The sequence below is a fragment of the Armigeres subalbatus genome, chromosome 3, assembly GCF_024139115.2.
Source record: "Armigeres subalbatus isolate Guangzhou_Male chromosome 3, GZ_Asu_2, whole genome shotgun sequence".
Lineage (NCBI taxonomy): Eukaryota > Metazoa > Arthropoda > Insecta > Diptera > Culicidae > Armigeres > Armigeres subalbatus.
In genome coordinates, this window is record NC_085141.1 from 324,419,165 (window position 1) to 324,445,470 (window position 26,306).

A 26,306-nucleotide genomic window follows, 5' to 3' on the forward strand; every position below is an offset into this window, starting at 1 on the left:
AGCGAATACTGAGGTATAAAAACACTGAGGCTGAAACATATAGACATACGGTATAATTTTATTCGTTATTGCGTTCAGAAGAAAATATTGCGTCCAATATACATTTGTTCTAAGGAGCAAGTGGCAGATATTTTCACCAAAGGACTAACTAAGGTTCCATTTCAACACTTACGTGACAAACTCGGATTATTCGATTGAGAGGGGATGTTGGAAACAATCGAAGATCATAGTAGCCAATAATTAATATGACGTTAGCTATAAAATAAAAATTGTTCATTCATTATCAAACCACAAACCACTACAGACGTGTTTCATTATCACTCTGAGTTTATCAAAAATAGTATAACATAAAATTATTTTTCAAAACACTGCTATAATATATTTTTTTATACGCTATTAAATTTTACTTCCTCGATTCGCCCCTGCGCGCATGCTGGAGCTTTTATATTTTGTTTTGTTTACATCGAATCTGAAGGCTCTGATGTTGAAGCTGTTTGTTCATTCATTTTCATCTTTAATTCTGCGATTCTACGGTGCTTTACACTCTCAGCTTCACACCAACATAACGGTTGTAGTTGTAAACAAATACGTTCGGTACCGTTGTCGAGAGTCGAGTGTTTTCCGTATTATTCAATGTGTTGGTGGCTGCATGCGGTACGTGACTTCAAGTTCAGTGTGTTATCTTGTTTGCGTGTTTGCTAGGCGTGGTGGTGTGGTTTTTCGGTTCTCTATTTCAATCAGCGGTATTTTTTTCCGGCGACTTTCCAACAACAAATCGTGCGACTATCAAGTGTCAGTTCCTATCCTTGCCTTGGTAGTGGTCTCTCTCAGCAGCGGTGAGCAGACCGTCCGGCGAAATTGTGTTAATTATTAGTAATTCATATTTGTCCGTTTTCGGGTGAAAAGTTAGTCAGCGGTCGGGTACAACAGTTGCCAGGCAAAACACTTCTATACCATTGAAAACGGAACGCTGCTTCAATATTATCCGTCGCGGTAGTCTAATACTTTTTACGGTTTCCCGAAGGCTGTGAGTCGTTCCTAAAAGAATCAAGTGACCACGAAAATGGGTCAGCACGTGTCCCGGACGGACTTCGAGTGGACTTACACCGAGGAACCGCACGCCAGTCGAAGAAAAATAATCCTGCAAAAGTACCCACAAATCAAAAAGCTTTTTGGATATGATCCGCGATTCAAGTGGGTGGCTAGTGGCATGGTTCTGGCCCAGTTTGCAATGTTGTTTGTGGTGAAGGATCAGTCGTGGAAGATGATTATGCTGCTGGCATATTGCGTCGGAGGAGTGATAAATCATTCGCTTGCACTGGCCTGCCATGAGATTGCTCACAATTTAGCATTCGGACATGCGAGGCCCATGGCAAACCGACTGTTTGGATTTTTCTGCAATCTCCCGATCGGCCTGCCCATGTCGATTAGTTTCAAGAAGTATCATCTGGAACACCATCGGTATCAGGGGGACGAAGTGATCGACACGGATTTACCGACTCTGCTGGAGGCGAAACTCTTTTGCAATACATTTGGAAAGCTCCTTTGGGTTATCATGCAGCCACTATTCTACATGTTCCGGCCGCTGGTTGTCAACCCAAAACCACCGCAAAAGCTGGAGATTGTGAATGCTATCATACAGTTGATATTCAACGCTATAGTGGTGTACTTCTTCGGTTGGAAGGTGATGGTGTATCTGGTGGTGGGTTCGCTGATGGCTATGGGTTTACATCCGGTAGCGGGACACTTCATTTCCGAGCACTACATGTTTGCCAAGGGATTCGAAACCTATTCCTATTATGGACCACTGAACTGGATTACGTTCAACGTGGGTTACCACAACGAGCATCACGACTTCCCGGCCGTTCCAGGTCGGTATCTGCCGGAAGTGAAACGAATCGCGCCAGAGTTCTACGATACTATCCCTCAGCACGATTCGTGGAGTAGAGTGCTGTACGACTTCGTCACCGATCCCGCCATAGGACCGTACGCGCGAATCAAGAGAAAGGCGAGGGGACTGGATTCCTAGACGCGCCTGCCGAAGCTTTGACGGGGTAAGTCTATCTTAGTGATAAGGCAAATATCATACATCATACTATTAAGCATTGCCGTGATTTTTTTTATTGTTTTCGGGCTTTGCAAGTCGATAATGTGCTGCCAATACTAGAAGATTCAATTGATGTCATTGGAAAATTAAAGATAACCTTTTTCTGCAAAAAAGCGACTTAATCACCTTATATATGTCCTGTTCTTTCTTAACATTATTTAATTAAACACCGTGAAGGGCGATTCATTGAACAAGTCCCCTTCCCTAGGTATAAGAATGTAGAATGTTTTGTTATAAAAAAATCATAATGAACACAAAGCCTTTCGATGTGTTTCGTCATACCAGAAAAATAAAAGGATGATAAAAGCCTATCTTTTCTGGTTGGTGGGTTCATACTGGCTATGGCTCCAAATATACTGATTTTTGATTTGGGCATAAACGATTTTTAAATCAGTTTGAAGTAGTTTATAAACAAACAGAGTAAGTACTCGGACAATTTGACTTTGTCAGATTTATTAGTTTGAGAACTACAATAGCATTCTTTGAAATCGATAATGTTAATGTTAGTTTATAAACTCATGTACGCCCGGATTGCAAACCACTCCAGGTGTTATCATGTGATTCACTGTTTGGACAAGATTCAGTCGTCTAGTCGTCGGCAAAAGTGTGCGGGTGATGGAGTATAAGTGTTTGTTCTGCCATGTCGTGTAATATTTCCAATGATATTCACAATTGACTGCAACGACCATTGGGACGGTTATCTTTTCTGCACGCTTTTGGTAGCTGGAGTTGCCGATCTGTACATGTAGGCATAAATAGCTTATTTGACAGAGTAGATAATTCTGCATTCAAAGTGCCATTCTGATTAATTGTAGCTACTCACGGAACGACGATACATTTATTATATATAATGAGACGTTGTAGGCTGTAACATTTCAGTTTGCTTTTATTTTTGAACATGTTTATGACAAAGAGATTGTCCTCACTGTTGTAGGGAACACCTGCAGGTTTGGGCAATAAATCCTCGCAACAAGAGATTTTCCTAACTCGATTACATTAGACTATGGTCTTCTACTGTGTATGTATTTAAAAGGTATGTCTTAATCGTTGTCTTGAACTATTGTCAGTTAGATGTAGATGTGCCGAAGAAAAACAATCAATATCAATGTCAGTTTCATAACAAACTATGATTCATCATTTGAAAACAATACGATTTATATCTTATCATGTTAGTTGCAGATGATATTTAACGAAATCCCCTATAGGTAGGAACAATGACAAATCTCTAATTTATTAAGTAAGGTAGTTTTTTTCTTGGATTTTTTCAGAGACAATTACATTGATTTCGGACCATCTCTTTTGTTTTCTTCAACGACTCTGCATTACAATCAGTGATGAGTAATGTCAAGAAAATTTCAAGGGATCTGCTATATTATGTACTGATATGCTAATAACTTTTTTTCAAAAGTTATTTACAATTCGGATATTTTGGTTAACATGTGATGTTCCCGTTACGCTGGGAAATGGATACTCTGAAGTAGTGCGTAACGGTGTAAATCCGGTCAAATCGCCAGGCTCGGTTAAACACTGAAACTGACAATATGACGTCCCTAACACCGAATTCCAAGGTGTCAGGCGGATGAATGGCCTGGGGGTGAAACAATTAGCCAGGCAGTTAACGGAGCCTGTAATGCTGGGTAGATACCTTTTTTCGTGGTGCATTACGGAGAAAGATCTACCACAATGGAGTCAATGGAGTAAATTATAAAAACGTAACTCAATCTTAGGCTGGTTTTAAAGCCGAAGACATGAATCTCAAAGCTCCAAAGCGATGATTAATTAGGAAAGAAGCGGATACGAATTTGGTGGTAGCAAATAACAAAGGAATTCTTAAAAACACACTAACACACTCGATGTTCGAAGCAAAATTCGTTTGAGTTTCTAAACAGAATCCGTCTAGAATTCTGAACAGAATCCGTTTGGCATTCTAAACAAAATCCGTTTGAGATTCTAAAAAAAAAATCGTTCGTGAATCTGAACAGAATCCGATCAGAATTTTAAACAGAATCAGTTTGGAATTCTATTCGCGATTCTGAACAGAATTCCGGTCGAAATTCGGGGCAGTATCTTTCGGAATTTGTATGAGATTTTCAATAGAGTCGGCTTAGAATTCTATTTGAGATTCTAAAAAAATCCGATTGAAGGTTCTGAACAGAATCTGTTTGCGATTCTAAAAAGAATTCGAATGATGTTCTAAACAGAAACCATTTCTGATAGTCTGGAGTTACTGATAATCCACTGAATTTCAGTCCAAAACCTAACTTATTTTCAGAAATTAAAACATTATTATTACGGAGCAGTGTATTACAACATTATTTTTACCAGTAGTTCAATCTTCAGTTCCTTTAAATCTGAGATAAAATACAAATTGCTATTATCATAACATTTTTTGTATTACAAAGATGCGATATGAAGTCAACTATATACATCTTGCCTTCTGAAAACCCAAATTTAAAGTGATTTTCAGTTCATCAATCTTACCAGAATACCCGATACACATACTGATCATTGTATCGTTCAGGACGCTTGATGGTATTTCGTAGATGTAGTAAATAGAGCAATAATCCCTAATAGCAATGTTAACTTACCTGTAAATAGCTGTAAATATAAGTAATGAAAAAAAGGAAAATAAAAAGATCCAAAAAAAACAACAAACCACAGTTATTCGGGTAAGTTAACATTGCTATTAGGGATTATTGCTCTATGTACTACACATATCACAACTTGGAATGCCGATTAAATCTGTTTTACAAGCATAGGTCCTAAGCTAAGAGCTCGAAGTTAATCTGCAAGACCCAGATCATCTCGTAGCCATTTTATGATGTCTGTCCCAGAAAATGGAATGAGTGTAATTTATTACCCATCGCCACTTAGTATTGTAACCTGTTGTTGCAACTGTAGATCCCAAGTTCCAAACTCAAGGGAAGTTTGAAAGACATAGAACATCTCGAAACCATTGTATGATGTATTTGACCTTCCAGAAGGTGAAAGAAGTTTAGTTGATACTTATAATAGCGAAAAAATCCTTAGTCACAACTGTGAATCTCATGTTTTGAACTCAAGGATAGCTTAGATGACCCAGAACAATTCGCAGCCATGTTATGATGATATCTGTTGACCTTCCAGCAGATAAAATTGGTAAAATGATTACACATCACAACTCAGTATAGCGACATACCCACCTGGTACAACTGTAGATTTTAAGTTCAGAATTCAAGGACAGTTTGGATGACCCAGAATATCTTAAAACTCTTTTACGATATCTCTTGGCCTCCCAAGAGGAGTAATGGATATAAGTGAATGCCTATTGACGCTTTGAGTATTGCAAAAAGATTCTCTTCCAGCTGTAGATCTCAAGTCCCTAGCTCAAGGACAGTTTGGATGACCCAGAATATCTCAAAACTCTCTTACGATATCCCTTGACCTCTCAAGAGGTCTTCTTTTTCTTCTTATTGGCATTACATTCCCACACTGGGACAGAGCCGCCTTGCTGCTTAGTATTCATTAAGCACTTCCACAGTTGATAACTGCGAGGTTTCTAAGCCAAGTTACCATTTTTGCATTCGTATATAATGAGGTTAACACGATGATACTTTTATGCCCAGGGAAGTCGAGGCAATTTCCAATCCGAAAATTGTCTAGACTGGTATCGGGAATCGAACCCAGCCACCCTCAGCCTGGTCTTGCTTTGTAGCCGCGCGTTTTACCGCACGGCTACGGAGGACACTCCCCAAGAGGTGTAATGGATATAAGTGAATGCCTATTGAAGCTTTGACTACTGAAAAAAGATTTTCTTCCAGCTGTAGATCTCAAGTCCCGAACTCAAGGACAGTTTGGATGACCCAGAATATCTCTAAACTGTCTTACGATATCCGTTGACCTCCCAAGAGGTGTAATGGATATAAGTGAATGCCTATTGAAGCTTTGAGTACTGAAAAAACATTTTCTTCCAGCTGTAGATCTCAAGTCCCGAACTCCAGGACAGTTTGGATGACCCAGAATACTCCAGAAACTCATTGCGTTGTTTTACCACCTTCTATAACATCTAACTCGAATACTCGAATAAACAAAGAGTAACAAAAAACACTTTTTTGCTATTGTAGATTTCAAGTCCTGAACTCATGGATAGTTTGGATGGCCTAGGACGTCCAAGGAAGATTAAAAATAGTTTATTGTGTATCACGGTGTCTCTACGGATACGTTCGAAAAAAAATCTTTTTTTGAAACAGTAAAATCCGCTGACAAAATACCTTATATTGTTTTGTTCATAACTTCACCAAGTTCATGACGTTCTTGGCTACCGTAAGGCCGTTTTTGTCCATGCCTGATATTTTTCTCTGGTAAGGAAGTTAATTTCAAGCAATTTTGCTGAAGATAATGTTCACTTTTATCCATCGTGCGATTTTATACTATTATTTATATCAATTATATTATTATTTATGAATCAATTTTTCTGTTGGGGTCATATATGACCCCGTGGGCCTGAAAGGGTTAAAGGATCCTAGAACTTTGTCAAGCAGATCATTGTTCTAAATACAAAGTGTGAGGCATGAGGACTAAATTTTAAAAAAAATGTCACGGAATGTTATAACATTATTATATAACTAATTTGGCTCTCACGCCGACAATTTTAGATTCAGAGCAATGACCTATTAGAAAATCCTTTAAGAACTACATGTTTATATAAATACCACAACTGTAAATAACTTGTTAAAAAAGTTGATAGAAAATTAGTCTCATGACATCGAAATGACATTTCCCATTTACTGATTACAACGGGAGCTTGACTTGCTTTTGAACTTAGTGTTTCATTAGCATTTCTACATGAGCATTTACATATAATATGCCCAGGGAGACGAGAATATTCCCATCCAAAAACATCCTAAGGTCGGATCGAGAATTTAAGTCGCCATCTCCGGAGTGACTTAAAATGTTCTTAAACTTGGTAGATATTTGAATAGATTTCTTTCTTATAACTTTGAACACTAAGTTGTCTCCGTCACAATCCACGGCTCAACTTCGAATGAGCAGTTTATTCGATTTGATATATTTCAATCATACAGAACAGCATATTGATAAGTATTGGTAAGTATATACATAATTTGATTTAGTACTATCGAGATGATAGGGATGCTACAATTCTTCCCCATCAAGATAATTCTTACAGGAATTAAGGCTCTATTTTAAAATTCTTAGGGCCAATTTCTTCACCTTCGCTTAACTCTTAAGCGGTGCTTACCCATACGTTTAAACCTGGTTTAAGGCTTAAGCGGAGGTGAAGAAATTGACCCTTATAGCATTATTTATCGATCACTTAAATCGTTTAGTTTAGTTTAGTTTAGTTTAGCACTTAAATGTTAAAAAATCGTTTGTCAACATTATCTATGCTCAGATTTGCAAATAAATGTATTCTTCAGTACATCTTCTCATCTTTGGCCGAGTCAATATCGGACTGCTATCAATATTTTTTCTTTTCCTAGAACAGCGAACAGTTTCAGAACGTTCCAAACTTTCATCGGCCGGCACCCTAGTCGGAAACACTTTCTCAACGCCCTCTATTTCTGTAATATACGACACGGATTTACATTAATTAAAGGTTTTATTTCCATATGTTTTCCGATACACGTTTTTCCACGGCACGCTCGTAACTAACTGTCAAATAAAACGAGAGGTTGTCGGATGAACATAACATATATCACATCCCCGCACTAATTCTATGTTACCATGGATAGCAATAAGATCATAAGATAATTGTAGTTTAATTGCTTACATCTGCTTATAGTGCTGCTGCAAATACTGAAATCTGTAAAAAAAACATAATTTTATATCAGTCTCTCATTTGCTTCGTATTCTGCCTAAGAAGTCTCTGAATTTCCAAAAACCCCTCTCGAACCCTACTAATTCTAACTCATCGTCACTGTTATCGCTGATTTCCTCGCTATCAAACCTGTCTGAAATCTGTTCCGCAACTGATTCTGACCAATTTTCTTCCTCATCAACTTCTAACCCTCTCTCACTCTCATTTTGTTGTTCAGGTATTAGCGGTGGATCCATGAAAGTTTCGTCGTCGGCTCCAATCAACTCCTCATCCATCACTAGGTTTGGCACTGGTAGTGGGGGTCCGTCGTTCCTTACAGGTATGCCAATATCTCCTTGCGTCCGCTTGACTGGTACACGGAAGTATCTAGTACAGATGGGCTGCTTGACTGGTTCCTTTACTTCCTTGCTGTTTAGATTGCTGTCTGGTGTTCTTGTATCGTGTATCATTTGATTGATATGCCGCTTGATAGTTCTACCCGTTATGGTCAGCCGCACCAAGTAGTTTCGCCGTCCGAGGATTTTGATTACTTCAGCAGGTTTCCAACTTGCTTTGTTGGGATCCAAGTAATCCCGAACCATTATCTTGTCACCACACGAAAACTTAACTTCTCTAGTACCGCGGTAGGTATCTACTTGGACAACTTGACGTTTAACAATTGCTGATTTTGCTTCTCGTTCCATTCTAGACTGCTTGAAATTCTTAGGCTTCGAAAGATCTAAAGTTGTTCGAATTTGACGTCCCATCATCATTTTTGCTGGAGAGATTCCTGTAGTGCAGTGACTTGTGGATCGATATCCCATCAAAAAATTTGCAACGGCTTCCCTGACCTCTGTCCTTCCACTGGATAAGCATTTTAAAAATGAGGCTTTAAATGTTTTCACTGCATTTTCCGCTTGACCGTTGGTTGCCGGGTGTCCTGGACTTGTTAAACGTAATTGGATACCGTTCGCTGTTAAAAAATTCCGAAACTTGCCGGCCGTGAATTGGGTACCATTGTCGCTTACTATTTCCATGATTCCAAACCTACTTATACACTCGGTTAGTTTACTCAACACGAATTCTGTGTCGCACTTTGTTGTAGGAAAAACTTCCACCCATTTAGACAACGCATCTATCATTATCAGAAAGCTCATTCCCTTCACTGGGCCTGCGAAATCCAAGTGTACTCTGCTCCACACACGTTGAGGTGGTTCCCACGGAATTAATCGAGCTTTTTCTGGGGAAGGCCTGTTAGTGAGACACGCTGAACAATTTTTAATATATTTTTCCAATTCCTCGTCTATTTTCGGCCACCATACCGTGCTTCTCAATATTGTCTTGCTCTTGACTACTCCTAAGTGTGACCGATGAATCTGTTCCAGTACAATTTTCCTGAGGCCGGTTGGGATGACCACTCTGATACCTCTTATCACTAATCCATCTTCCAGGGAAAGTTCGTTGCCAAACTTGCGGTATGGGCTATTCACTTCCAATGGCTTACCCGTAAGCAAATGCTGCTGAACCCTGCTTAACTCTTCATCCGTTTGCATTGCAGCTCTCACAACGTCACAATCCATCACCCTATCTTCACTATTGTTAAAGAAGTTCAAATAGCTGTCATCTTCTTTCCACAGTTTCCACGATTCGAATGGAGCTCGCGATGGATAGTCTGCTATGTTGTTCTGTGAGCTAACATGTTCTATTTTATAGCTGAATCCTGCCATGAAATTTGCCCATCGCTGCATTCTACTCGCAGCTATTGGAGGGATTCCTTTAGTAGGATTTAAAATCGAAAGCAGCGGTTTATGATCCGTTCTGATAGTAAATGTGTTCCCTATCAAATAGTGGAAGAACTTGTTCAGACCATATACTATTGCCAAACCTTCCCGATCAATGACACTATAGTTTCTCTCCGCCGCATGTAGAACTCTTGAAGCATAAGCTACTGGCCGTTCTCGTTCCTCTTCTCTTTGCAGCAGAACTGCTGAAACTCCCTTCATAGATGCATCACAAACCAATACAAGCGCTGCTTCTGGGTTGAAATGGGCTAACATAACATCCTGACAAATTTCATGTTTAACTTTGGCAAACGCGTCCTTACACTCTGCCGTCCACGAAAATCTTTCCCCCTTTCTCAAAAGGCGATACAACGGACACATAATCTCGGCCATACCTTTCACAAATTTAGCATAGTGATTTACAAGTCCAGCAAAAGCACGCACTTCTTGAACATTTTCTGGTTCTTTGGCTTCTCGAATTGCCTTTACCCGATCTTCCGTCTTCCTTAATCCATCTGATCCTATGACATGGCCCACATAGGTTACTTCGCTTTTAAAAAACTGACATTTCGCTTTGTTGAGCTTAAGGCCTGCTTGCTCCAAAACATCTAGTACCATGGAAAGATTTCTCAAATGCTCCTCATCATCTTTTCCAGAGACTAGAACATCGTCAAGAAAATTTTGGACTCCAGGAATTCCACACAACAATTTTTCTAGCTCACGTTGAACGATACCAGATGCCGGACGGACTCCAAACGGCAGTCTGTTCATCTTGTACAACCCTTTGTTTGTAGAAATTGCACAAATTTCTTTGGATTCTTCATTCAGCAAAAATTGGTTGTAGCACTTTGACAAATCCAGCTTGGTAAACTTTTTTCCGCCATTCAACTTGCTGAAAACTTCCTCTACTGTTGGTAATGGATGAATTACATCCTTCACGTATTGGTTTACCGTTGACTTGTAGTCTCCGCAAAGCCGAACAGTTCCATCGCCTTTAAGTACCGGTACCAAAGGTGTTCCCCACGTCGAATTGTCGCACTTGCTGATTATTCCTTCTTTCTCCATCGCATCCAACTCCGATGACACTCTGTCTACTAACCTGTAAGCAACTGGCCGAGGCTTCCTAAACACCGGTTGCGCATTTTCTTCTAGATCAATATTCACGGTACAGTGTTTGTACGCTCCTAACCCCGAACTAAACAGCTCCCGATGTCGATTAATCAAATCGTGCAAACGCTGCTGTGTGGTGCCATACATTGTGCTTATAGAATACACCTTCAATTGGAACTGACGAACGAAATTTCTTCCAAGGAGGGGTGGTCCACCTCTGTCAATAATCGCAAATGTTAACGAACTAGAAGAATCCCGGTATTCGACTATCGGATTAATAACTCCCTTTACCGCCAATTTCTCTCCACTGTATCCCTTCAATTGTATGCTCGTTTTGTTCATTTCGTAGTTACGTGTTCAAGATAGCATGTCCATGACATGACTGACACTGAAGCTCCTGTATCTAACTGCATCTTGAATCTTCTTTTTCCAATGGCCACACTCAATACTACTGGCGAATCACATTCCTTCTCACTCACTAAAAACACATTCTCCACCCGACACTTACTGATGAAATTTTGCTGCAAGGTCACCTCATCCTCTGCTTCCTCCATTTGCTGCTCATCTTGCTCTCTTACGTAGAAATTCCGCTGGTACGAACAGGCCGCCTGTAAGTGACCTCGTTTGTTACACTTCTTGCAGACATATTCCTTGAAACGACAAACGGTTTGCTCCCTGTTTATTCTGATCGATTTGAAAAATTCCTGCTACTTTGATCGAATCCGGCTCATTTTTAACTGCTATCTCGTACGCCCGCTCAAATGTTAGGGATTCGTCTTCTTCGCATATGCGATCGAACGCTTTCCCGTCCAATCCGTCAACAAATTTCAGTGATTCACCCTCCTCTCTTTTTGCTCTCACGAAGCCACGGCGTTCCTTATGAATAACAACTGGCGGTGTAAAATGCTTCGATAACAACTCGCACAGCTGATCATACGTTCTAGAGGCTGGAGCGTCTGGTGTGCATAAATTCCGGAGCAGTTTATAAGTTTTTGCTTCACATTGGGTCATCAAAACCGCTTTTTTCATATCCGGATCCACTTTGTTTGAAGCAAAATACTACTCCAGCTGCTCCTTATACAGCTCCCATTCCTCACTGCCGCAGTCGAAATTCCGAAATACTGGCCATTGCTCCTTGCCTCCGGCTCTTTAAGTACTCGAACACGCGTGTTACGATACACTACTCGTTGCCAATGTAATATACGACACGTATTTACATTATTTAATGGTTTTTATTTCCATATGTTTTTCGAAACACGTTTTTCCATGGCACGCTCAAAACTGACTGCCAAATAAAACGAGGGGTTATCGGATGAACATAACATATATCACAATTTCTGAACCGACCGTCCAGTTACTGCCGTCATCCGGAAATCCAAAGAAATCATCTTCAGTATCCACAGAACCACATCTTCTTGGCTGCGACGGTATAGCCATCACTGTTGTTTTTCGTTTCGGTTGCTCCAAACACTTCAGCTGGTGTCTATGAGCCGTTAGCACATGCGATCCCAAAGCAATCTGGAAAACATTGATAGAAATTCTTTTAACGAACTTTGCATCTAACCATTTAGCTATTACATTTTTGTTAAAGTTTTTATATAACAGCTTATCCCCCGCTTTAAACTTATCAAGTTCGTTTGGAGGACTATATTCATGGTTAGAGTTATTATTGCTTATATGGGAGGTTTTATCAATAAAATGTTTATATATTTGTTTAGGATTTAATAAATCAAATAGCATTTTGGGTTTAAAACCAAGAACTTCCTCGGAAGAAAAAATACCTTCTTCGCCAAAACAACTGTTTCTATAGTTTATGAGGAACAGGTTCAATTTGTCTTCAATATCTAAATTTTTAGTTTTTTCGTCAATTAAAAACTTTTTAAGCACATTCTTAACTACCCGTACCATTCTTTCTGCTTGGCCATTGCTGGCCGGATTGTACGGAGGGCTTTTAAGCACAATGATTCCTTGGCGCTTAAGAAAGTCCATAAATTCCTGGGAATTGAACGGCGGTCCTCCATCCGTGACCACAATATCCGGAAGTCCAAATCTTGCAAATAGCGATGCAAACATCTTATTAACAAGTTTTGCAGTAGTTCTATAACGCATACATTCGACTTCCAACCATTTAGAATGGCTATCTACTAGTAAAATGAAAGTTTTACCCTCAAAATAAAAAAAGAATCAGCGTGTACACGACTGAATGGACGCGTAGTCGGTAACCAAGCTCCTGACATTTTTTGTTTAGATACCACTTCCATCTTTGCACAAGTGTCACACAGTTTAACATATTTTTCTATATCTATGTTCAATCCTTGCCAGTACACAACACGTCTCGCTAATTTTTTCATTTTTACGATGCCGCTGTGATTGGCATGTAAAAGCTTTAAAATGCTTGATTTTAATATTTCGGGTACAATTACCTTTTCTTCCACAATTAGCACTCCGTCAACAATTTCTAAACAATCTTTTTTTTTTGCGTAGAAGTTCTTGAAGATTGGTTCCCTGTGCAAGAACAGCTGATCTGGTCATAATGGAGTAGCAACTACGAGCAGTCAATCAAGCTCAAGCTCAAGCTCAACAAGGCGTACAAACAACTTAGTTTAGAACTCAAATTTGGTACAAAAACTTATTGTAATAATTAACTAAACCAAGATACGCTTTAAGCTCTGTTACGTTATGTGGTATTTTAGCATATCTGATTGTTGAAAGTTTTTCTGGAGCAGGTAGTAATCCTTCACTAGAGATTAAATGTCCAAGATACTGTAATGAGTCAACGAAAAATTTACATTTCTTAAAATTTACACTAATGTTTGCAGCGGCAAGCCTAGAAAGAACTTGTTCTAATTTGTCTAAACATTCACTAAAGGATTGTGCTGCGATTAGCACGTCGTCTAAATAACAGCTAATATTGTCTAGTCCTTTGAGGACTTGGTCCATAACCTGCTGGAACACAGCAGCGCTCGAAGATGCGCCTTGTGGGAGACGATTATATGTGTACAAGCCCTTTTCCGTATTAATAACAACGTATTTTCTAGAACGTTTGGACAGATTTAACTGGGTATAAGCTCCTGTCAAATCTAAACAGCAGAATACTTTGCTACCTGCTAAAGAAGCAAAAATATTAGGCAAGAGTACTTTGTTGAGCGAGACCTCACAATCAATTACCATTCTTAGTTCGTTGTCCTTTTTCAGTATTGCTATTACAGGTGCCGCCCACTCACTCGCTTGGATCGGTTTAATTATATCTTGCTTCTCCAAATCATCCAAATGTTTCAAAAAAATTTCTTTAATTTTATAAGGTACATGATAAGGTTTTCGAAAAATAGGCCGATCTGAAGTGAACACCAAATTCGCTTCAAATCCTTAATAGGTTTAGATAAATCATTACGAAAAACATTCGCATACTTGTTTTTAATCATACTTATTGCTTCGTCATGCTTCTTGTCAATATCCATTTTTTTAATATCAATCGGTTCAATAAACGCGTTTTTCCATTTTGGGTAAAATGTTGTCATCAAATCTCTTCCCAGCAGCGGCCTAAATTCACTGTGTGTTTTTAGCACAATTAGTTTGCCCGTAATTTTTCGCTCATTTAGTAAAATATCTGCTACTATCTGTCCAACTACGTCTAATTTAGTACCGTTGACTACCACGAGCTTTTTATGATAACTAGTAAGCGGAATCGAATTGAATAATTTCTTGTAGATAAACTCGCTAATAACTGTCACAGCGGAACCTGTGTCTATTTCCATTTTTAGTTTCTTGTTATTAACCAGAACTTCCACTAAACATGCTCCACTATCTGTATTTGGTCCTGAAATTTTGTCAGTTTTTCTTTAGACTCAAAAATCGAAAAGAACATTGTTTAATTGGAAATTGAAAAATAGATGAAAAATGCTTCCTCGACATTTTCGGTCTTGTTTGACGTACGGATTCAAACGCACTAGCAAAACACCGTAGGGTACTTGACTCAACCTTTGACAGTTAATATATAGGGCTGACGTTTTGGGCTGATGGTTCATTCGTTCTGAAATGTTGCACAGCCCAAAATTTGCCTTAAAATGTCTTAAACACAAAAATATTAATTTTACTGATTTAGAATTTTACTAGAATTTTTGTAACAACGGTACAAGTATTCTTGACCGATGCACTATCGTTTGCAACCATAAACGAGGTAGGGCTTTGGAACCCAATTGATATCCGTTTCATCGCTCGAGTCTTGCAAGTTCATTCTGTTAAATTTATCCACTACTACAGGCTGAGCTTCCTTCTCCTGTTCTACGAATTCAACAGTGTTCTTCTTGCTCAAAAACCAACAATTCTTACATAAATTGCATACTGCGTTGTTGTGGGAACCCCACTGTTTTGCATCACGCTTCAATTGATAAGCATTTCTCTCTTTGCTATTGTTACGATCACTACTAATACTACGTGAACGAAACCTTCCACCATGTTCGTTACGTTTGCCACGAGATTCTTCACGCTTCCTGCCGAGCCGATGTTTTATTGATAACACTTCTATTTCACCTTGTTCATTCATTTCCTTAGCTCTTTTACCTGCCAATTCACTACTAATAATAGTCTTCTCAACCGCGTCCAATGCTATATCATCTTCCATGAGTAGTTTTTGTTGTAAAATTTAATCACGTAACCCGAGAATCAACTTGTCCCTTACAGCTTCATCCTTAAAATCTCTGAAGTTACAGTTCTCCGCAAGAAGCTTTACGGCTAAAACAAAATTCTCCGAACTTTCTGAATGACCTTGCGAACGGTTGTAGAATTTGTACCTATTCATTTTTTTTTTTTTTTTTGTGTCTTTATTAAGGAGACTTTCAGCCCGAGGCTGGCTCGTCTCCGAACCTATTCATTAACGCCGTTTTATCAAAACGAGCCTTTAGTTTTTTTTTATAATATCGTCGTAACTCAACTCGTTAACGTCCTTTTTTGGAAACAAAAGTTTGATTTCGTCAAACACTTCTTCTCCGCTCAAAGAAATGAACCATGACCTTTTCGTATCAACAGTAACACTATGCAATGCACATAAGATTTCGAAGCGCTCAACCCAATTGCTGAACGACTTCCCTATGTGATATACATCGATTGAACCAATCATAGTTGGAGCAGCTTGCGTCATTTGCCTAGACGTCCCAGGTGTTTGAGTCATGTTGCTAGTAAATAACTCTCACTACTATAACAATTGAAAAAGATTACTCACGGTTTACTAAGACCAGCTGACGTAGACTTACTCCAGTTGAACTGAGGAAACACTCGCTGTAAATGATAGCCACACACCAATCAGAGCTAGGTAACCACACCACAGGTGATGTCGTTGTACGTCGAACGTGTCCCTTTGCTTGACTAAATACTCCGTCCCACAGCCTGATATTTCACCAACGGCAACTGAATTGAAAAAGTTTTATAATCCGCCAGGCAATTGTTCCTTCGTAAATATCACTCTCTCTCTCTCCTTGATTTGCTTCGGAAGCCTCCACCGTACCGGTAGCCTGCCTAATTCACAATCACTATTGATCCTCTCGACTGTTCCTTTTCCAAATGGTCCGCGCTACTCAATTTGCCACATATGCTCTTTCTCAAATCGCTCTATTAGGCTTTCAGCGATCGTGTACGTACACGCACGTTTCACTCACACTTTTACTCGGTTTGTTTGCAACCACGAGCAGCTGTCACGGCAAAATCAAATGGAATTGTTTGCAACCACGAACCTGCGTTCGTGTTGGTGAGAAATGTCGGCGAGACCCTAATTGTGTATACGGTGCACAAACGCCGACGATGATCTGGACTCCGCCGATTGGTAGGCTCTCTTGATCCTATGAGAGTACCGGAGGAAAGCTTCCTCTCGTGCTTTACCGACACAGAAGAGGGTGAAACAAAAAGACCTTACGGAATAAAGAAAAGCAAATGGCGTTAAACCACGCGTATAATTGAAAATGTTCACAATTTTAAATATGGTTCTAAATTTGTTGCTATGAAGTTAGAAACGAAAATTTCTTCGGAACAACAATCGCTCTGGCCAGTAGCGACTGTCTGCAGCTCAAGTTTTATTTTCGGAGTCTTACCAATCTCCAAACCAACTCTGCATAAAACTTACAATATGCTCACTCTGGAAACGACGCTTCCGTTTGAGACGTTCTTTATCTATATATTCACGCACTTCGCGACAATCTTCTTCTATATTATCAATCACGGATCCACGATTTCCTCGTCGTCACTTAAAATGTTCTTAAACTTGGTAGATATTTGAATAGATTTCTTTCTTATAACTTTTAACACTAAGTTGTCTCCGTCACAATCCACGGCTCAACTTCGAATGAGCAGTTTATTCGATTTGATATATTTCAATCATACAGAACAGCGTATTAATAGGTATTGGTAAGTATATACATAATTTGATTTAGCACTATCGAGATGATAGGGATGCTACATGACTATGCTATACCTTTGCTCGCAAGGCTTACTGGAAATCCTCAATCATTTACATTGGCATAATCTTTGTTATACGCAAATTTGTCCCGTGTTTACTGGGATTCCTATGTACATGCGACCGATACTGTTAGTTTTCGTGATCGTCATGTGAAAGCGAAAACAGTTACATTGTCATTTTCAGGAGACAAAATCAAAATGTAGCGAGCTCCAGGTCACCTGTCATATCACATGCAGTCATGATGAGAATGTTGCTTTGTCGCGTGACCTCTCTCAATAAAAATGAAAATCTCTCCCTTCCATCTAGTTAAGGAGATTAGAATTTTATTTGCGGTTTATAATTTCCTAGATTTCATTGGCAAATGAGCTACAATGACATACTGTACTGTCCTCATACGCATATTTGTCCCATGTTTGCTGGAATTACCTACCTATGTACATGGGACAGTTACGCATATAATGGTAGTGTAGTAAGCCTTTGAACAAATTTCTTCAAAAATTCTAAAAAAAGTCATGATAAAATGTGTAGCATAACTTAACAAGATGTTCTTTCAGTAGAGTTGCTGCCGCAAACATTATTCGTTAATAAAATTCAATTCAAACGAAACACCAACTCGTACCTAATTTACATTCATGACCTGTGCTTATTGTCCGGTCGGCGAAAGTATCTGTCCGCTTCATACCGGTACTAGAGATCATGTATTCAAAGATATGCTAATGCAACCAACTTGAGCCAGTCGAACTCTGCCGACATCTGAGTCAATTGAGCATTTATCGTGCTTGAAAATTAAAAGGTGTAAAATAAAATTATTTCAATCTAATAAAATTATTTGAAATTTAATAACAATTTAAATCTAATCAATAAATAAAAAACTCTGATTAATATTTGTAGCAGTTGTGGTGTACTTGTGCCACGAAAGAAAATAAAGGGCAAAGATGTTGTCCAACTTAAATTTATTTAAAAAAAAATGCACCGAGTTAACTATTGTTGGCGTAGCACCAACTTAGAATTCGGAAGTCTGGACTTCTGAACCGAACTTTCTTCCGAAGTTTTATCTGTCAAACTAATTGATGCGTTGTTTAGCGCATCTTTAGCCGAATCCAGCGCACTACTTCCGAAGTTGGGAAAGTTGCCTGTAAGTTTGCGTGATTTTCAAATCATATGATTCTTTGTCTGCGCTTGTCGACCTTTCGGTGGTAATTTTCCGTTATATTAGTGCACAGAAAGTTGCAATAAAGGGGGTCCCGTAACGTAGTTGGCTACACGTTCGCCTTACAAGCGAATGGTCATGGGTTCGATTCCCAGCCCCTCAACCAAACCCTCGTCAGTCGCCGGATGCGCGGCCTATACGGTGGCGTATTGGGGAGCGCCCTTACCGTTACGACTGCCTGATGACGACTGACAAATTGTTCTTCTCGGAGGCATTCTTCCAACGTACCCGGATAAATGGCAACCGAACAACGCAACGATCATTGGATTCACGACACGGACAAATGGACACAATGGGCTCACGGTGAGATGAACCAGCAACGACAACAACAATAAATAATGGAAAATCTAAAAATAGATTCTGTGTGGATTCTGGCAGCAGAATACCACAGTAGATCTCGGCACAGTAGTGGCACAGTAGCGTCTATACGACAGTATAGACCGCGTAGAGCTATGGGAAAATATGGACGAGAACAGCTTCCCTGGGAAGCTTACCAGACCGATCAAAGCAACGGTAGATGGTGTACAACACTTTCGGGCGAGGCCGAGTGTCCGAACCGGTGTAGATACTATCTGAAGCAACCATGGCCTGTAAGGACCTGGATCAGGTGGAAAGTGATTTCCCCATGGCGTCTCTTGACCCACGTACCTATCTCCGGTAGCAACCTATGTGTCCATCTTACCAGCACTGTAATTTTGCAGCACGTTTTAACGCCGGGCACTTCGAATGGGGGCAGCAGGGACCATGTCCAAGGGCTTGACGACCCCTCCCCAGCTGTCTGCGAGTCAGGGAGAACTGCCTAGGGCGTGGTGGGATTTAGCAGTGGGCTCTGCTAAAATCCCTCCCAAAAAACCACAAGTGTCCGTAAGCAGACTCTATCAAAGCGACTGTGTGCCGCTTCAAAAGCACAAGCCCAGAGAGTGCCACTGGCACATCAGGGTTAATACCAGTAAGACCCTGATCATGGTATACTGGTTGCGTGTTATTGGACTTTGTATCTGGATATTGAAATATTGTGAACGCGAGGGCTGGTAGTCTGGTTATTCTATTCTCTTAGTAAGGCCGGGTGACACCGACCTGAAACGGCGAATGGGCTAATGGCCAGACTGTCTTCCGTACCCTAAAATCGTGGCGGGCCTTGTAGCACGCGGTACAATCCTGTGGCTCAGCTGATAGCTGAGTGGGAGTAGGCTCAGATGCTCCTTCCTGACTAGCGCAGATCTGGCTCTGAACACGAAAGTGTCAAACCTATATGGTATGTATAGATAACCATGGGATCGCGAAGGCGACTACACCAGCAGGATTCGACAGCAGCCGCAAGCGGGACCCAACAGCAATGATCACATCAAAACCAAAAATTTCGAGGGAGGGAGGTGAGGTGAATGGCGACAAGGAGAACCCTTTCGCCAGGCGCAGTGGCCTTGATCAATCACCCCAAAGGTCGACGGGGGGAGGCGATGATGGAGCCCGTGCTGGGTCAGACGAGGTGCCGGTCGACGTCAAAATGGACGGCCCCACTCTGACCAAAGTCATCAACTCGGTGATGACCAATCATGATGGAGTCCAGACCATGGAAGTGATTACGGACGTTTCGGACGTAATTATGTCCTTCCTGGACAACCGGGTGAATTACAAGTAAGGACTTGAAGCAGGCCGTACTGACCCTCTGCGCTCTAGTCGTGGAGGCGAAGTCGGAATGGAAGTCCTTGCTGGAAGCCAGTAAGGAGGCAGAGCACAAGATCCGTCTTCTTACCGAAGAGAAGGAGCTGGCGGTTAGCCAAGCGATGAAGGTCTCGAAAGAGGCTGAATCGAAGATTCGGCTCCTTACAGAGGGGAAGCAGCTGGCGGAGAGCCAGACTGCAGAGCTTCAACGACGTATGGCAATTAGGAGGCGAACCCGAAAGTAGCTAAAAAAGCCTCGGTACGGACAGTCGAGAAGGTCCGAGTGGATAAGACCGAGAGGAAAATGGTACCTCCACCAAGGATGATACCAGAGGATCGCCGGGAGGAAGACCTGCCATGGACGGAGGTCGTGAATCCAAGAAAGGCGAAACGAAGTCGTCAGCAGGTCGCAAGGAGTGCGACCAAAGGTGCGGAGCAGGTCACTGCTAAGAAGGGTAGAGCCCGTGTGAAAAAGGGTGCGCCTTCCAATGGCAGTGACAAGCGGAAGGACAGAGGCGAAGCGATTATTGTCAAGACTGACGATAAAAGCTATGCCGATGTCCTAAAGACTATGAGAGGCACCGAGAAGCTCTCTAGTCTAGGAGGGGATGTCAACTGCATCCGAAGAACGCGCAAGGCGAGATGATTCTCGTCTTGAAGCGGGATGCTACTCGGAAGAGTTCCGAGTATAAAAAGTTGACGGAGGAGGTCCTGGGTGACGGGGTTCAGGTTAGAGCCCTGTGCCCAGTCTTGAACATCCAGTGCAAGGGCATGGATGAGATAACCGAAGCCGGAGACCTGGTAGACGCACTGAAGGATCAGTGCAATGTCGAGATCCAGGAATCCGCGATTCGGTTACGCAAAGGCTTTGCGGGAATGCAGGTTGCCTCATTCCAAGCCAACCCAGTCAGGCCTGTTACAGGTGCCTTGGCCACGGTCATAAATCCTATGACTGTAAGGGACCTGACCGTAGTAAGCTGAGCCGTAGGTGCGGAGCCGAAAACCACCAGGCTGCACCAAGATGTCTGATCTGTCCTCCGGGAGCAGACAACAGGCATCTCACCGGTGCTCAGGCCTGTCCGGCCTCTAGAAGGGTCCAGACATGCAAGTAACACAGCTAAACTTGAACCACTGCGAGGCGGCTCAACTGCTGCTACAACAGTCGGTTATCGAGTGTAAAGCTGATGTTGCCTTGCTGTCCGACCCATACCGCATCCCTGCTGGGAACGGCAGTTGGATTGCGGACAAGTCCGGTATGGTGGGAATTTGGACTTGTGGGCGATACCCCATCCAGAAGATAATATCTTCTCCCGACGATGAGGGTTTTGTCATAGCAAAGGTAACCGGAGTTTACTTTTGTAGATGCTACTGTCCTCCTATATGGAGTATAGAGCAGTACCCTAGGATAGTTGATATTCTTGCGGCGAAACTAACAGTAGTTGTAGCAGGTGACTTCAATGCGTGGGCAGTGGACTGGGGTTCCCGGCCCACTAACGCTAGAGGTTATATCATGCTAGAGTCACGAGCGGTATTGAACGTAGCTCTGCTGAACGAAGGTCAAGTGCCAACGTTTAGAGGAGACCAACGAGTGCCAACGACTGGGGAGACCTTTCAAGACGACTTTGAACAATCGCTCAGTTTTGTCGTCGTTCGCGAAGAATTTATACCGCTTATCAGTTAAATACTGAAGAAAACGTTTGCGATCGTCAAAGGATCCCGGCACAACGCGGCAGTCACCCTTCCTGGCAATCTGAAATGAAATCATATCCTCTGGAGGTTACTCATTCCGAAAGCCAGAAAACACGGTAACAGACACCACAATTGGCGGAATTCTTTGCTTCTTCGCAGGAATCGAATCACCTGGGCTAGAGGCAGATTCGATTTGCTCAATTTCGTCATTGATTCATAACTGATTGCTCAGTTCGATAGGAGAAGAATTATTTCCAATGTTAGAGTTAGAAGGAATATCTGAAGCCTATAGCTTCCTTCTATTTTTACCGCGCTTAAAAGTGACAGTTCGGAAATTATTAAATCCCCCGCTCATAAGAATGGCTGGTGCTACCCAGCAAGACCAACAAAACATCTATCAAAAATGATTCAATATCTGTCAAAAGTAATCTTGCTCTGCGAGCAGGGTTATTTGGAAATTTTTGAACTGTCAGTTTTAAGTTTAATTCGATTTTGATTCACGAATCGGACCAAAGCCTTGATTCCCACGTATACCCACGGCCCGACGACGTGCATTGAATCATGTTTGTTGCTTTGCGTATCACTCCTGAATTAACCTGCGGGCAATATAGAAAATTGATTCCCCTTCAATTTGGTTAATAGGCACATTCTTCCATGGCCATGGCTTTATACATTTGTTTGTTCTGATAGTGGCGCAACACGCAAACCACAGACGGAATGAGTCAATCAAAGTGATTCCCCTTAAAGGGGCGAGCTCTTCACGCCATACTACGATCTAACGGTTAGTTAGTATCAAGTGGGTGAGAAAATGGTTAGTGGCTTGTTTATCCCTCGGTGGTTTCGCTATCAGTGAATGATCTAATTGTGGTATCTCCGAAACACCTGCTCCAATTTGTCAATGAACTTTGAATCATACCCAGCTAGACAGGCGAAGGGGATCGTTGTCGATAATATTGATAGCGCCGATGCAGCTGCTTGGTTTAAAACAGATAACAGTGTGATCCGGTCTTAACCAATTTATACTTTGTGAGTGATAACATCTTGCGTAATGGATTGTAGAATATAAACATTTAGGTGTACAAGATTAGGTGTCAAATGATTGTGTTAATCATTTTATTGTTTCGTTTTCTTGGTATTACATTGGATTTATGCCAAGTGTTTTTCCGTCATAGGTATGACGTTTGGGCATATCTAAAGCATGCCTCATTTATTAATGAATCATGAGCGTGTTTTGGGTTAGAACAAGAGCTTAAAAAATCGTTTTTATATAACCACTTGATTCCGTTTTTTGTCTAATATCAGAATCTCACTATCTCATGGTTAAGTTAAGTTCAACCAGAATGTCATAGTAAGCTTCCTTTTTCTCACTGTGTGCCACAAAAATAACCTTGTTGATTTATTTAATACATCATTTTCTTTAAAACTTTTGAATGTAATGCCCGATAATGATCAAATTCAGTAGTAAGTACAGTCCTTAGAGACAACATTAAAGTTACAACATTAAAGCACTCTGCTTTCAACATTATGTGCTTCTGTGCTTAACTATAGACCAACATTCGAAAAGGGCGTAACAGCCAAATTTTATTCCTTCTGATTCTTCGTCTACATTTATAGCTATATATGTGGACAACTTATCGATCTGCTAATTTCAGATAACTAACTACCATCCTTTCATTTTCTTAATTCCAGGTTTACCCGTTGCTCGCACCATCTCGTCCACATGGCACCGTGTCAAATAGTAGGATTTGTATAATCGTAAAATTTTCTCACGCTTGAACAGACCCCACACTCCCTAGGTGACTAGCAGCGTAAGACTTGAGACTTCTCCTATCTGGGTGAGTATTTAACCGTAAGCGAAACTGGTAAATGAATACCAGCATATATGTATAGAAAGAGATAGTTATACTATTCGTACGTTGAATTGTTAATTTTCACAACGCTGCAACTTAAACTAGGCTGCAAGTTTTTCTCGTTTATTTTACTAGTATTTATGCATTGAATCGCACGCGAATCTTTGACGAGACCCTTTGCGACGACGCAGGATATTACTTTATGGTCGTTTGTATGTTTTATGAATGGAGTGAACTACTTTTTCCTCAAGCACTCTTTGAATCACATAAGTATTTAATGGTAAGAATTGGAAGCGATCATGTGGATTTTTTGTTGTCAAAGCCATATTCAGTTTCACAACTTTCAAAGTTTGAACTTCGTATCTTAAACATGTGTAATCCTGGTGAACTACACAGACCTTTAGATAGTATAGAGCTAATGATAACGAATATAAATGTGCATAAATCAATGTTTATGAAACGTCCTACGAGGTCTTCTCGCTAGATATTAAACTGTACACGCAGCTAAATGATATCTACTGAATAAAAAAACAAACGATCTGCGCAAGATTCATTATGGGGACGGAAGAATCAAACCAACCAAAACCTGTTGCTTATGATAGTTTACTATATTTCAAAATGAATGAGCTGATTGTAATAAATAAGAAAGATGATTACTATTTGGACCACGTCCACTAACTAAGAAGGATTGTGTTTTGCATTCATAGAACAAGAAAAGAATCTCTTTTGTGAGCATTTCTACTTAAATGTTAGTACATAATTCATTCGGGACTGTGATAACGATATGTGATATAAAAGCTTTTTACCTTGTTATTTATTTGTTTTTGGAGTGAATAAGAAGTTGATATCCCCGAATTGAAGTGATGTGTGTGTGTGTGTTTTTACAAGGGTTGAAGGCTATCAAAAATCAGCGCGACAGACACCTGAGCATTCACACAATGCTCGAAGGCGAACAGGGCTGGGCTTCTGGTCGACCTGCCAAAAATGTGCCGCCCGGATAAATCCGGGATGCTGCGATTATATCGGGGGGCTGTGCTCATGCACTTTTTCTAAAATTCCGGCCTCTAGCTTAGGCTGGTTCGCCGACTGGCTTGCTGAGATCTACTACTACGTTGTCTCGATACCTCGGCGGTCGTTCCACAAACTTCCTAACTTGAATCCTCATGACTCCCTCCGGCGTCGAAGGTAATCCACCAATTCCGGTGAAGGAAACTTCCGCACTAATGGTGCCCTTACTACCGGGGGCTATCGCAGGGAACGCTTTCGCGCATTGCGCTAACTTCGTCTTTGAGTTGCAGAGGTGGTCCGACAGTTCCTGTGGTGGATGACGTTCGCACTGTCGGTGCCCTACATACCCGAAGAACTTTCTCCTTCTTTCTTCTTTCAGCAGCAGGTTGGCTGATCGAGGTCGGTCCGACGATTCCGGTTTGCAGAAGGCTTCCGGTGCAACGGCGCCCCGACGACCCGGGGCAAAACACTGCTCACTGCGCTGGATTTTCCTCCGAACCAACGGTTCTTTGCTGGTCCCTTCTCCATCTACGCTGCAGCTCTGACAGTATTTGCGTCACGACTCGGCTTACCGCATCCCACGTGTCATCTTCGTAACACATTCGTAGGGCATGCATTCTTCTACGTACTTTCGTCAACCTTGGGCAATCGAATCCCATGTGTTCTGGAGTCTCCTCTAGGTTGATACACGCCGGGCAGAATGGCGAAGATGCATGGTCACACCGATGCAGATAGTGGCGGAAACAGTCCAGACAGGAAATGTGTGAGGTATAAGTTTACCTCTCCATGCTATTCACCCACGTCGACAAATTGGGGATGAGCCGGTGGATCCACCTTCCCTTATCCGCATAGTCCCACTCCTGCTGCCAGGACTTCACCATAAAGTCCAGTCTCACCGTCTTCCTCACATTTCTGGTATCTCTCCGTTGGCAACACTCGATATCCTCTGCTAGAGTTATGCAGCTTGGAATCACCCCTGCGATAATGCAAACTGCCTCCGACGAAATGGTTCGGTACGCATTCTTGACTCGAACGGCTATTAGGCGAAACACGCTGTTCAACTGCCTGCGGTTTCGTTTCGTCTTGAGTGCAGCTCCCTAGGCTGGAACTTCGTACCTCAGTATCGAGGATAATACTGCTGCCAGAAGACGTCTACAGCTGCCTTTCGAACCACCCACGTTCGGCATGATCTTTGCAAACGTACTGACCATTTCAGCCGCCTTTTCACAGGAATAGTCGACATGACTGTTGAAATTCAAAAGCCCGCGCGAGCGGTATGTTGTGCCCTCATACAGTAATCTGCATCCGCTGGATCGCTTTGACAGTTGCTAATCAGCAACACTTCTATTTTGTGGTGAGCAAGCTGCAGGCTGCAGCTTGGCTCCATTCATCCAGTTTTCAACCGCGTCGGTCGTTTCCACCACTAGCATTTCTACTTCTTCCAGCGCCATCGTCCGTGAATCAGAAGATCTTCACGCCTTTGGGCAACTTCAGTTTTAGAACTCCGTTGTACATAATGTTCCACAGCGTTGGGCCTAATATGAAACCTTGCGGAACACCCGCCGTAACCCTAATCGACTTTTGCCCCGAATTCGTTGCGTAAACCAGAATCCGGTTCTGGAAGTAACTCTTAACGATTCTACACAA

At 41.4% G+C, this 26,306-nt stretch overlaps 1 protein-coding gene across 1 annotated transcript; it reads left to right on the forward strand.

Moving 5' to 3' along the window:
• The first annotated feature begins 596 nt into the window (after positions 1 to 596).
• LOC134225510 (sphingolipid delta(4)-desaturase DES1-like) lies at positions 597 to 24,336 on the forward strand. The gene is made up of 2 exons (XM_062705671.1): positions 597 to 2,054; positions 23,491 to 24,336. Exon 1 carries the CDS (start codon positions 1,064 to 1,066, stop codon positions 2,027 to 2,029), a length of 966 nt encoding a protein of 321 aa, XP_062561655.1. The 5' UTR covers positions 597 to 1,063; the 3' UTR covers positions 2,030 to 2,054; positions 23,491 to 24,336.
• Positions 24,337 to 26,306: the final 1,970 nt, after the last annotated feature.

Bases quoted from the DNA above. Each gene is read 5' to 3' on its own strand.
- LOC134225510 (XM_062705671.1), top strand. From the start codon at position 1,064: ATGGGTCAGCACGTGTCCCGGACGGACTTCGAGTGGACTTACACCGAG.